Below are 13,766 nucleotides of genomic sequence, written 5' to 3'. Positions count from 1 at the left end.
CACGCGATTTTTCCCAAGCCGCACATTTTCACACAGATTTTCAGGTATTTTCTTCATTTCGACGCCAGAAGGGGAATACGCTACATGGGCGACGTGGCGATTGACGACTTTTCGATGAGCCCCGAATGCTTCGGCTTAAATATTCCGCAGACCGAGCTGAAGGCGTACAATTACTGGAATCCCGCGAATGAAAGGACGACCGGTAGCGCGCCGTACAGCGATTTCGAAAATGAGACGTGTACGTATTTTCTTAGCCTGGAAGTTTTCTTTCATCGAATAAGCGAATAATTGCTATTGATGAGATTGGGATGCCGTTTGGACTCCCCAATGCACCAGCAATTCACTAAAGTTATTGCAGATTATGAGATCACAACCTGCGGAGCGAGGGGAAGAGACGGACCCCTGCAGGCGAACTGCACGGCCGCCTACAAAAACACGTCGGTCAGCGTGAAGGTGATGCACGCGCCAGGTCTCAACGGTATACAAAGGTGGACGGTTCCGCACGAGGGCTTCTACACGTACGTATAACCCCACAATTGCGACTTTTACGACGACACTCGTAGGTTGATACTGGTGGGGGCGAGCGGCGGAAAAGGCAGCGGCGGGATGGGCTCGTCAAGAGGTGCCATGGTGCGGACGGTGGTGGAGTTGGCCAAGGGGCAGGAAATATACGTGCTCGTCGGGCAGGAGGGCGCGAGCGCTTGCGTTAAGAGTTTGGGACATCAGAGCAACTCCTCGTGCAAGTCGCTGAGGAACGACGAAGACTTGACGGGGGTCAGGGGTGTATTGAGGATGGAGGTTGGAGATGGCGGAGGTGGTGGCGGTGGTGGTACTTTTGTTTTTGTGGTAAGTACGCGTCGCGTACAAAAACCGCGTTAATTGTGTTGTTACAGTTTAACCGCACACGTCATCCTGTTCCGCTGGCGGTTGCCGCGGGTGGAGGTGGATTGGGCCTGGGTAGATTTATCGACAACGGCGACCAGCATGGCCAGGCCATAAACATGTCTCGCCCTCCCGTTACCGGCCAAATGTATGGAACTAAGTGAGTACCACCGAGGAGTTAGCAGGTCGTCAGTTTCTGTTGTAGGTCCGCCGGAGCGGGTGGAGGTTGGGAGGTGTATCGCGGCAAAATCGCGTTCGGTCACGAAATCTTGATGGGACTGTCGCTGGTGGAGGGAAGCACCGGTGGTCGAGCGTGCTACGATTCTATTGACGGAAGAGGCGACGGTGGTTTCGGTGGCGGCGGGGGAGGCTGTACGGCCGGGGGCGGAGGTGGGGGATATGCCGGCGGAAACGCGTGGTCAGCTAATTCAACGAACGGAGAGGGCGGCTACTCCTTCCTGGATCCGAGCAGAACAATCCCAAGCATGTCCGAGGCGAGATCGGGATATCACGCCGGTCCAGGATCCCTTTTGGTCATACCTGCCATACCAGGATGCGGCTGTAACTATCGCTGCTTGGCGTTGGATGCGAGGAGGTCGCAAGTTGCTTGTATCTGCCCTAAAGACTGGAAGCTAGACAGTGATGGAAAAACTTGTATACGTAAGTCTCCCCCCTCTATTACGGTATTACACGCAAAATACCTATGAAATTCCTTCCTTGTACGGGATTTTTTTTGAAATTTTAATATTTTTCATCGGAAGTCCCTTGGAGTCTCCTGAGTTTTTAAGAAACTTTCAGGATCCTTAATCCCCTTGAGGAACTTTAAGTCTTTGAAGACTTTTGGGAATTTTTGTGAGCTCTTGATGCTCTTTAAGGGTAGTTTTTAAAAGCGTTTAAGAATCTTCTTCTACGGGTCTTTCTACAAAATCTAAAGATCTTCTAGAAAGTTTTTTTTTAAGAGTTTTAGGGTCTTTGACGGTCCTTCATTGATTTGTGTGTAAGGAACTTTGCTTTTGCCAGCCCTTATTAATACCCTGCAGACCCACGGCAACACTTTTTTCCGCAAACTGTTAAGTCTTCAGGACTTACACGTTAGTTGTTGGGGAAGGATCCTTTTCTCACAGTAGAGAACGTGGAACTGGGGGTACGGAGGGTTTGGAATACTAACCGTCCAATAACCCCCCCCCCCCGCGCGCAACGTGAAAGTCGATGGCCATTTGCCAAGATCGTGTTAAAGTCGGCGGAGCTCCAAAACCATCCAGAAAAGAAGGACCTGATATGGTGGTGTTCTGGAAATGACGTGCAGTTTGGGGGGGGGGGGATCTATACCCCCCAGACTTCCGGTAAATTTTTTTCCCCAAACCATTCCTTACATGATAGTTGGTGGGAAGGCAATATCAGCTTCTTTTCTCGCGGCAAAAAACGTAGCCCCACCCCCCTCCGACCTCCCTATACCACTTTTTTTCTCCAAACTGGCAAGTTTTCAAGACTTTCATGATAATTGTTGGGGAAGAATCGGTGCGTCAAAACCATCCGCCAAAGAAAGGGCTTGATAACGTTTTCCCTATAAATCTCAGTACCCTCTTATGTGAGGTTATCAAATCTTCTACTCTCTGCGGAGAATTTAGCACCTAGCACCAGGGGGCTGGGGGTATGGAACGTTAAAGTCGATGACTATTTCTCAAAACCATGTTAAAACCGACGGGGGTTCAAAACTACGCACTAAAATGGGGGTATTACATAGCCCCCCCCCCCGTAACAGTTTTTACTTAAACTGTTACGTCTTCAGGAACGAGAGTTGTAGAAAAATTGTCAGATCCTTTTCACACGGTAGAGAACGTAATCCCGGAAAGGTCGGGGGGGGGGGGGGGGGGGCTCACGAGGCCTTAAACTATTAGAATTGCTATATTACCGCCATTAATAGCATTAGGCCAACTGTGCTATATATATATTTAAAATTTTATGCTTTTAGTTCTTCTTGGGAACACAGGGACATAGCGGCAAGGAACTGCCTTCTAACGACAAACGGGCCCTGGCCGTGTCGACCAAAATACAGGATTTCGGCATGTCGCCGGTACGTCTCAACGAAAAAAACAAAACATTTTTATAGTGCTCGAGTTGGGGGGGGGACCGGGGGCGAAAAGTGAACTTTTTTTTCTTTTCAGGACAAAAGCAGTTCACTGAAAAAAAGGATTGAATGATTCAATTGACGTCCAAAGGCTACTGAAAGGAAATTTTATACACAATATAGCGGCAAAGGCCTCTAACGAACAGGGGCCGGTCTCAAAAGCAGATTTCGGCATGTCGCGCGATATCTACGGGTCGGATTTACAGGAAAAGGGCGGGCGATGCTTCCCAAAAAAATGCCACCAGAGGCGTTCCTGGATGGGATCTTTACGGCCAAAACCGACGTGTGGTCGTTCGGCGTTTTACTTTGGGAAATACTGTCAATGGGTTACATGCCTTATACGGGTTGTGCGAATAGACAAGTAATGCAACTGGTTACTAGCGGCGGTAGACTAGAACCCCCCACCAACTGTCCCGGTCCCATCTATGGTATCATGACGCAATGCTGGCACCCCGACCCGGACCAGAGGCCGAATTTTAAACTCATACTGGAAAGGCTGGGATACTGCGGACAGGATCCTGACGTACTCAAGGCGGCCCTACCCGTATTCAATCGCGCGCCCTCTCAGGAGAAGGACGTGACGATCATGAGACCTGGCAGTCACGATCACTGCATAGAGGTGAGGGAGTCCCCCTGTGTAAACTTATATTAATTGAAAAGCTTCAGGTGTCAAAGGCGGCCGCTGACTATTTAATTCCGACGAGTTTAGGTCCGAACACGATAGGCTCAACTTCCTCGGTCGATAGGCTAATTCCGGACAACTCGGACAGTTGGGAGACGTCGTTTGTAATACCACATTCCAAGTCGACGCAGCCTCTGCTTCCCGAACCGGAATATATCGATGAGGTCACCACAAGTTCTGTAAGTTGCGAAACTGCGGCCCAGTTGACTAATTACGAAAAATTCTTCCGCCCCCCCATCTGTTTTTTAGAACCTCACTTGTACCAAAATCTTTAGAAAAGGGTCATCCCTAGGAAACGAAGATCCCGGTGTCCTTTACGAAAAACTATGATACTTTACGACTGAACGTTTTGAAGAGGAGTGCAGCAACGGGGGTTGGGGCAAATATAAATTATGAAATAAACCCCTTCATTAAGTGTACTCACTGATAACCCGAATAAGATGCGAGAAATTAAGATAAATGAGCAGCAGATAGGACTTCACGTCATCTTTTGGGGGTATACGATTTTAAAGAGGTTTTGGCCCAACTAATCTATGGGAAACAAATCGCAAGCAAAAACAATACAACACGTTGCAGTGTTGAAAACAATGCGCTGCTCATTTGGATATCCATTAAAAAATGGAAAATTTCCGATTTATAATGAAGCTCTGTTCTTAATGATCCATGCAATTAGGTTAACACTCCGATTGATTAATTAACTACTTTACAATCTGATAAGATGATGATATTTTTAGACCCCCCCTCCTGCTATTATAACTTCAGTGGTTAATTTAGCGCCAAGTTAATGGGGTATTTTATCATTATTACGCATTTTTTAACAATTTGGTACTTTTATCAATGGGCCCTTAACAGAAAAACGTGGACCGCAGTTTTAATTTTTTTGAATTTAGAGCTTTTCCACGCACTTCACCAATCGGCTGTCTTCACATCGATATAGTGATGTGAAATTACACGTTTTTTTAAAGGTGCGTAATATTACGTGTAAAATGACCAATTGTTTATATTTTTATGGTATTTTATGTAATTTATGTAACTTACCATTTTTTTTAAACCGTAATTTTACAGTAAAATTACCAGTAATTTATGTTTTTTTACGTAATTTACAAATATTTTTGTAAAATTACCTGTCATTTATGTTTTTTATGTTTTTTTTTTTAATATTCCATAAACCTTTTTGAATTTTGTGAGTGTTTGAAAACAAAAACACTTCAATTATATATTTTGGTGTATTAAATAAAATACCCAAGTAGTAGGTATTTCGCGTCGTTTGGAGAAAGAAGTTCCAGATCGCGAATTAGATGCTGTATTATCTTCATTAAACCAAACTAGATTCAACGGTGAATCGTCTACGTTGGTAGTACCGTTGATGGTCTGTCGAAGTACTGATCAAAATGTATCAAATAGGTATTACATTTATGTAACTTACAAAAATTACGGTTTTTTAAATAAAAAACCTGTTGCGTCAATTTCATAAAATACATAAATTACATTAAAAAACCGACGTTCTGTAAGTTAGGCGTAATAAAACCTTTTTTTATGTAACTTAGAAATCGTTATTTTACAATCCACATTACTACATCGATACAACTATGCGTCCTTTGACTTAATATAATCTCATGATAAAAAATATAGCATTAACTATATCGTATGCATTTTCTTATATGTACACAAATGTACAGGGTGGTCAACTAAGAATGCGAGGTACTGTATCTGAGAATCTATCCATCGTAGAGGCTTGCGGTAAAAAAATTTATTACTAAAACAGCCACGAGCAAAACCTGGAAAATATTTTTAAGATTCTGCAATGACCGCTAGGGGGCGTAACTGCAAATTGGAATCTAAAAAAGTAATTTTTCTGTGAATTCCGCTATATTAACCTGACAAAAAAATGTCTGGTCTTTGAAGTTGACGATAATCTGAACCTTTTTTGTTTGACAATTTTTCCTGTATTTCTAAAAATGAAGTGGGGGGGATACCCACTTCAAAGGTTTCCGTAAAGAACACCCTGTATCTTCGAAACGGCTGAGCCGATTAAAACAAACTCGGGTTAGTTCAAAAGAGCTATTCTTCAGCTACAAATATTATACTATTTGAAGTTTTGTTAGTTTCACATATCACCGCTTGAGGGCTTTTTTCGACATTCCGACAGAAATGGTTAATTTTCTCAAAAAAATTAAATGCATTGGTTCGATTTTTTTTCATGAAAAAGTAGCTAAATGATGCTCGCAAGCTCGCGAAAACAACATCTCGATATCTTGAGATATATATTTTTATATGGTGATGGCCATCATTTCGAGCATTTACGGCGGCATTAAAAGCTTCCTTTTTTAAATCGATCCAACTTAGGGCCACAAATTATATATAAAAAATAATTCCGGAAAAATTAGCTTTAAAAAATAAAATTTTGAGGGTATACAATTTTCTCGAAAATTTTCTTTGGCCTGAGTTTTAGGTTAGGAACAAGATATCGAGATGCGGTTTTCGCGAGCTTGTTTAGGCATCATTTAGCTACTTTTTCATGAAAAAAAAATCAAACCAACGCATTTAATTTTTTTGAGAAAATTAACCATTTTTGTCGAAATGCCGAAAAAAGCCATCAAGCGGCGATATGTGAAACTAACAAAACTTCAAATATTATAATATTTGTAGCCGAAGAATAACTATTTTCAATTAACGCGAGTTTGATAAAATCGGTTCAGTCGTTTCGAAGATACAGGGTGTTCTTTACGGAGACTTTTGAATACGCCCCACCACTTCATTTTTAGAGCTACAGGAAAAATTTTCAAACAAAAAATGTTCAGATTATCGTCGTCTTCAAAGACCAGACATTTTTTTTTAGGTCAATATAGCGGAATTCACAGATAAATCACTTTTTTAGATTCCAGATTGCAGTTACGCCCCTAGCGGCCATTTCAGAAACTTAAAAATATTTTCCAGGTTTTTCTCGTGGCCGTTTTAGTAATAACTTTTTTACCGCAAGCTTCTACGATGGACAGGTTCCCACATACAGTACCTCGCATTCATATTTGGCCACCCTGTACACTTAATGAGTATTCTCCGCAAGAAAATTTCACACTTCTTAAGAACTCTCAAGATCTGAATTTTCTAGGCAAGTACTGCGGAGTGGGTTTCTTGAGGACAAAACTACAGTTCAAGCTTTCTGGATCCAGCTTTACAGTTCCGGAAATCGGAATACAAGCTTCAGGCTCGAGTTCGAAACTTCGACGAGCAACAGCTTCAATACCTAATTTAACATAGCATTCACCGTTTGTGTCATACGCTTTAAAGCAAGAGTGGGTCTCATTTCCATGAGGTTATTAATGCAGGATCCAAGTCTCCCACATGCCGAGTTAAGGTTCCAGGATGTCCGACTGGAAATTCAGGTTGCTTTAATGTTACTTTATATATTGGGGATTTGGGCTTTTCGCTGTACAAATAGATTCCAGTTCCTTAGTAGCCTAGAGCCGTTTCTAATTCATTTAAAAATCTCTCTGCCTCTCTCTATCAATTATTTTTTTATCATTCGTTTGTGTTCTTAAATAGATTGAAATGTATAAAATAAAACCCAAAAACGTCTGGGAAATTTTCGGGCGCGACCTTGCACCATAAAACAAGGTCACTCCTTAGTTATATAACCTGGGAATTGCCTTCCACTAAGGTCAGCAAATGCGTTTTAAACATTTTAGAAGATGATAAGTATCTGAAGGTCATTTGATTATGAATGTGTTTCGAATACGTTTCGAAAAAAACCACGTGTCCAATTAGACGGCGTAAGAGTAATTAGCGTGTTATCTGTTTTATTAATCATTTCCTAAAAGTTCATGGGATTATAGTGGTCTTAGCTGTGCACCCTTTCGTGGGTAAATACTGTGTGTCAACTTGGAAAAATAAGGCTAGGAAAACGTTATATGTATGTAATGTAACGTAAATTTAATTATAATCGTTTATTTGTTTACAATAATTAACAATAAATTTACAACAGTCTTAAAATGGACTAATTTATAACAGTAAATACAATTTATCACTAACAATTTATAACATAAGAACGTATCGATGTTGGAACTGACTGAAATACGCTACAATTTGCTTCTATGGTAAACGACAATGGTTCTAGAATGTTCTTAGAACGCTCTAGGACGCCTTCAGAATGTTCTCGAAGAAACACGTCATATTTCTCGGAAAAATTACGTCACATCCGCCTTAGTTCTTTATCGCCGATGACTAATCTTGCTGGAATGCTCACTCTGCCTCCCAAGCAACTTTGCTTCTGTAACGCGAACTTGATGGCGGTACTTGCACGATCTTCCTTTCCTTTCTTGAATAAAAGACAATCCATTTTCTTACGAATGGCTTAAAGCAACAGACAAATATTCCCCCCGGTCCCCTGGAATACCACCTCTAGCATGTTGCGCACGATGCGCCAGTCTAACTTATCAAGGCCACCGCCACATCCATTCTCCGCTTCGCCGGCTCGTGTGGCGCAGTTCAGTTAAAGCTGGGCTGTGGTGCTAAGGGTCCCTGGTTCGAATCCGGGTTCGGGCATGGATATTTGTAAATGTATAGTGGGTTGGGTTAGTAGAGCAGCCTTGGCTGAAACCCCGCCCACTCAAAAATAAAGCCAAAATTTAAAAAAAAATAAAATTCTTTGGAGAAGTTGCCATCTTTGTAACGTCATAGATTTGTAGTTGCCGTTGCCGTACTGTAGTGTTTTTCAAAAATCTTCGCAACCAGGCTTAGCACAAGACCGGTCTTTTGTTACCAGATAATGAAGAAATCCCCCCTGCTAGTGTAGAAAATGCACCCTACCCACCTCGGGACGTTGAAGGTAAATTTCTCTTAAGCGCCCAAACCGAAACTTGAATAATTCCGTGGCAATCCCTGGGGACTCTTGGCTACGCAATGAGCCGAAGCGTGTTCTGCTGGCGCTTCAAACAAGGTTCCTCATGGACAACACCAAAGCGTTCCCTTTGCGTTCTAGAGTAATGTGCCATAACTTCATAATTTTTCATGGCGTCTCGCTGTCTATCGAGATTTCTGGAATGTTCGCTACAGTAAGTACAGAACGTTTATTGTTTTGCTTGGACGGTTTACTTTTCTTCTTTGTAAAACTTGCGTAAGTTTTTAGGAGTGTCTTACAATAGGCCCTTCTTTTTTCTCTATCGCTCCCTTTAAAACACGTAGCAGAATTAATTAATTGATCCAAATTAAAGTCTATTTTTCAAAGGATTAAATCAATTGGGTTCAATCCGCGACGTTTTTCTCGTTTTGAACGATCTTGGACCAAAGCCATGGCGTTGAACCAAAACCCAATATCAAATGTCAAGGGTACGACCTAGGTCTAGTACTTGGTCCAGAATTCAAGGTCACGTACCTACTCAGGTGAATCTGGAACTGAAGATTGTCAAGTATCCAGGACGAACAACATTTCAAAGACACTCAAGAACCAAAAGTGGCAGAAGGACTCTCTGAGAGTGAGAAGTGCATACTTAATATACGATGGGTACGCGAGTCAAAAGAAACTAGCAAATCTCAAGTATCCGACGAATCCATGTGCATTTCCATACATCTGGCGACCATGGTAACGGTTTTTAGTTCTAAGTAATGAATTTCTGTAACGGTAAGGTTTCTGGTGTATCTCGCAATAAGAACCTAGGTTATGGTATCGGGTTTTAGGTTCCAGTTCTAGCGTTTAATATTGATAGAACAAGAAGAAAATAAAACAGTATGCCTAAAATTACACTTTTTTACAGTCGTGGTCAGTACAAAGCGTGCCCACGTTCTTCAAGCACACGCAGTCATTACAATCGACCTGACTCCTCGTTCCTGGCTCACATTTCCGCAAATCTTCTGTAACTTTACCGATGCTAGAAACAAATTGAAGATTATGTCGATAAAAGGCGGTAAGGTTCATGCTTACCATCCCATCAAGTGGCACGCAAGGTGACCGTTTTGACACCAACATCTGTTACAATTGTTTTCTTTGTAAGGTACCCCCTCCTGGCAGACTGTAGGGAAAAAAATGTAGAGGTCTTCGGCAATACCGTCCTATTCATACGAGCTTACCAAAATCATCACTGGCGAAAACTGCCGAAGCGAAGCAAAAGACCACCAAAACTAGCAGTTGAATTTTCATCGTGTCACTTTGCTTAGAAAGAGACAAGATCCGATATAAGTACGATTCCCTTATCGACAAATATACAAATGAAGTAATTAACATTTGATCTTTGGCCAACGTTTCACAGATATTGATACTACACCACTCACTTTTCAAATAAACAAGTTAGGGTTATCTTCATCCATTAGAGGCAATTAGTTGATTAGTTGAGCTTAGGGCGATCCACTTTAAAAATTGAATCAACGTGTAAACAAATAAAGCAAACCAGCTCCGGGGTATGGCTATAGCATGTGTAAACCACATTTTGAACCTGGCATCCGATCTACAAATCTGATAAAGAATCCACCTGCAAGATTTCATCGTAATCCATGCATTCGTTTTCGAGGTATCGTGCTAACGAACAGACGGACAGACACTGCAAAATTATAAACTCGCTAGGAGCTCGTTAATAATAGAGAATAGTATCTTGAGTTTTGAAACTGAAGGAGAATGCTTGAAAGGACCTGAAGAAACAGAAGAAATGAAAGCAATATCAAAATCAGAAAAATCCCAGAAAATGCACAGCACAAAAACATTTTGTAACGTGTAGTTACAATATTTGGACTGATTACCTTAAAATTCATAAAAATATGGACTAGCTCACTCGAACCGAACAATTAAAATCTTCCCTGGTATCGAAACTAATTTTCTTGTACCCCTTGACACAGAAAAGCCGATTTCGTTGGACCTCCCTTAACATAGGAAGTCACTAATCAATCTGATTGGCAATGAAACCCAAAAATACGTAATAGTTAAGTATATTGAATCCAAAAGTTATTGCAATTTTTACACACACCAAGTACTGACCACGATCCTCATAGAAATCATCTTGATACGGAATTTCCCCAGGTCAAGGGTCGTATTCGTGTTGTATGAATTTGGCAGGAATAGACAATGGCCCGAAATATGTAGATAGAGTTGCCTTCCTTCACATAGCTTCAACCATCCTTATGTCAAGGTGGGTCTTTGTTGATAATAGATTAACTACTTCAAACATAAAAGTTTATCAGCCTCGGTACGGCTTGGATCAATTTTCGTCGCTCAAGTCTGCCGTCAGAAAACCACTCACGTGGCGCTATCACGAAACAATGCAATCCCAGATACGGAACCGACGCCATTTTTGCGGCTAGCTTGGACTATCGCACGAATGCTAAACGCCGCCCGTGGTTAAACCTACTCACGATTACTATTCGAATGCAGCGGTACACGAAATTTTACAAATATACAATACTCAAATAAAAATTAAAATTTAAACTGCAAAGCGAGCTTTCGTTACAATCCCAATCTAAATCCGAAGAACCATAGAAATCGAAAGACCTCAAAAATCTTTTAAAATCCGACGATGCGAACTCATGAATTCTAAGAAATTGTTATTGTGTAATTGATGCTTTTCGCTTAACCCATTGTACCACCTTCGCTGCACTACTTTTAAGGGTAGGCAAGTCTCTGAACGTTTAATTTAAATGTAGCAATTTTTCGACCTAAAAATGTCCACGGCTAGCTAAGCTTTACATCAATTACCTTGCAACAATTTACTCAGGCAAAGGCAACTTTCTTTTGCAAAAATACTGAAGGGGTCGAGGGGGTGATGGAAGATCGTGAGATCGTAAAGTTATCAGATCGTGCGATCGTAGAATCGTAGGATCGTAGGATCGCAGGTCAGTTAAAGTTGAACTGCGGTACTGAGGGTCCCTGGTTCAAATCCTGGTTCGGGCATATTTGTAAATGTATAGTAGGTTGGGTCGGTAGAGCAGGCTTTTTGAACCCCCCCCCCCCCACTCAGTAATAAAGGCAAAAATAAAAATATAAATTAATAAATCATAGTATCGTAGGGTCGTAGGAGCGGACAGTCGTAGCATCGTAAAATCGTAGGACCGAAAAATCGTAAGATCGTAAAGTTGTCAGATCGTGAGATCGTAGGATCGTAGTATCGCAGGATCGTAGAATCGTAAGATCGTCGGATCACAGGATCGTAATATCGGCGGATCGGCCCTTTTCCGACCCGTGTGGCGCAGGTCAGTTGAAGTTGAACTGCGGTACTGAGGGTCCCTGGTTCAAATCATGGTTCGGGCATGGATATTTGTAAATGTATAGTGGGTTGGGTCGGTAGCGCAGGCTTTTTTGAAACACCCCCTCACTCAGTAATAAAGGCAAAAATAAAAATATAATTAATAAATAAATCGTAGTATCGTAGGGTCGTAGGAGCGGACAATCATAGCATCGTAGGATCGTAAAATCGTAAACTCGTAAAATCGTAAAATCGTAAAATCGTAAAATCGTAAAATCGTAAAATCGTAAAATCGTAAAATCGTAAAATCGTAAAATCGTAAAATCGTAAAATAAAATCGCAAAATAAAATCGTAAAATCGTAAAATCGTAAAATCGTAAAATCGCAAAATCGTAAAATCGTAAAAAAATCGTAAAACCGTAAAATCGTATAATCGTAAAATTGGAAAATCACAAAATCGGAATTTCACGTAATCGGAAAATCGCAAAATCGTAAAAATCGTAAAATCGTAAAATCGTAAAATCGTAAAATCGTAAAATCGTAAAATCGTAAAATCGTAAATCGTAAAATCGTAAAATCGTAAAATCGTAAAATCGTAAAATCGTAAAATCGTAAAATCGTAAAATCGTAAATCGTAAAATCGTAAAATCGTAAAATCGTAAAATCGTAAAATCGTAAAATCGTAAAATCGTAAAATCGTAAAATCGTAAAATCGTAAAATCGTAAAATCGCAAAATCGCAAAATCGCAAAATCGCAAAATCGTAAAATCGTAAAATCGTAAAATCGTAAAATCGTAAAATCGCAAAATCGTAAAATCGTAAAAGCGTCAAATCGTAAAACCGTAAAATCGTATAATCGTAAAATTGGAAAATCACAAAATCGGAATTTCACGTAATCGGAAAATCGCAAAATCGTAAAATCGTAGTCGTAAAATCGTAAAATCGTAAAATCGCACAATCACAAAATCGGAATTTCACGTAATCGGAAAATCGCGAAATCGTAGAATCGCAAAATCGTAACATCGTAGTCGTAAAATCGCAAAATCGCAAAATCATCAAAATCGTAAAATCGTAAAATCGTAAAATCGTAAAATCGTAAAATCGTAAAATCGTAAAATCGTAAAATCGTAAAATCGTAAAATCGTAAAATCGTAAAATCGTAAAATCGCAAAATCGCAAAATCGCAAAATCGCAAAATCGTAAAATCGTAAAATCGTAAAATCGTAAAATCGTAAAATCGCAAAATCGTAAAATCGTAAAAGCGTCAAATCGTAAAACCGTAAAATCGTATAATCGTAAAATTGGAAAATCACAAAATCGGAATTTCACGTAATGGGAAAATCGCAAAATCGTAAAATCGTAGTCGTAAAATCGTAAAATCGTAAAATCGCACAATCACAAAATCGGAATTTCACGTAATCGGAAAATCGCGAAATCGTAGAATCGCAAAATCGTAACATCGTAGTCGTAAAATCGTAAAATCACACAATCACAAAATCGGAATTTCACGTAATCGGAAAATCGCGAAATCGTAGAATCGCAAAATCGTAACATCGTAGTCGTAAAATCGTAAAATCGCACAATCACAAAATCGGAATTTCACGTAATCGGAAAATCGCGAAATCGTAGAATCGCAAAATCGTAACATCGTAGTCGTAAAATCGCAAAATCGCAAAATCACAAAATCGGAAAATCACGTAATCGGATCGCAAAATCGTAAAGTCGCAAAAGCGTAAGATCATGAATTTATGATGATTTTTTTCCTTATAAATTCAAAACTTTAATTTTGCATAAATGAAAAAAGAATGGTACCTCATATACCTACGACGACCTCTTTGCAAGTGACAATGCGGATACAGAATTCAGTTGGATACAATTCTCTTTCAGTGACAATGAATTAGGAAAAATAAGT

At 40.4% G+C, this 13,766-nt stretch overlaps 1 protein-coding gene across 1 annotated transcript in view; it reads left to right on the top strand.

The window, feature by feature from the left end:
- LOC116182289 (ALK tyrosine kinase receptor) overlaps positions 1-13,766 on the top strand; it is a 36,074-nt gene that overhangs the window by 19,690 nt on the left and 2,618 nt on the right. Inside the window, exons 6-12 of the mRNA XM_031502812.1 lie at positions 45-238; positions 359-518; positions 564-846; positions 894-1,042; positions 1,088-1,542; positions 3,217-3,629; positions 3,677-3,871. Coding sequence (XP_031358672.1) covers positions 45-238; positions 359-518; positions 564-846; positions 894-1,042; positions 1,088-1,542; positions 3,217-3,629; positions 3,677-3,871 — 1,849 coding nt within the window. The remainder of the gene's footprint in view (positions 1-44; positions 239-358; positions 519-563; positions 847-893; positions 1,043-1,087; positions 1,543-3,216; positions 3,630-3,676; positions 3,872-13,766) is intronic.

The sequence above is a fragment of the Photinus pyralis genome, unplaced genomic scaffold (genome assembly GCF_008802855.1).
Source record: "Photinus pyralis isolate 1611_PpyrPB1 unplaced genomic scaffold, Ppyr1.3 Ppyr1.4_unclustered_Scaffold450, whole genome shotgun sequence".
Classification (NCBI taxonomy): domain Eukaryota; kingdom Metazoa; phylum Arthropoda; class Insecta; order Coleoptera; family Lampyridae; genus Photinus; species Photinus pyralis.
Note: the sequence above shows the minus strand (reverse complement) of the source record. Positions and strands in the feature narration are given on the sequence as shown.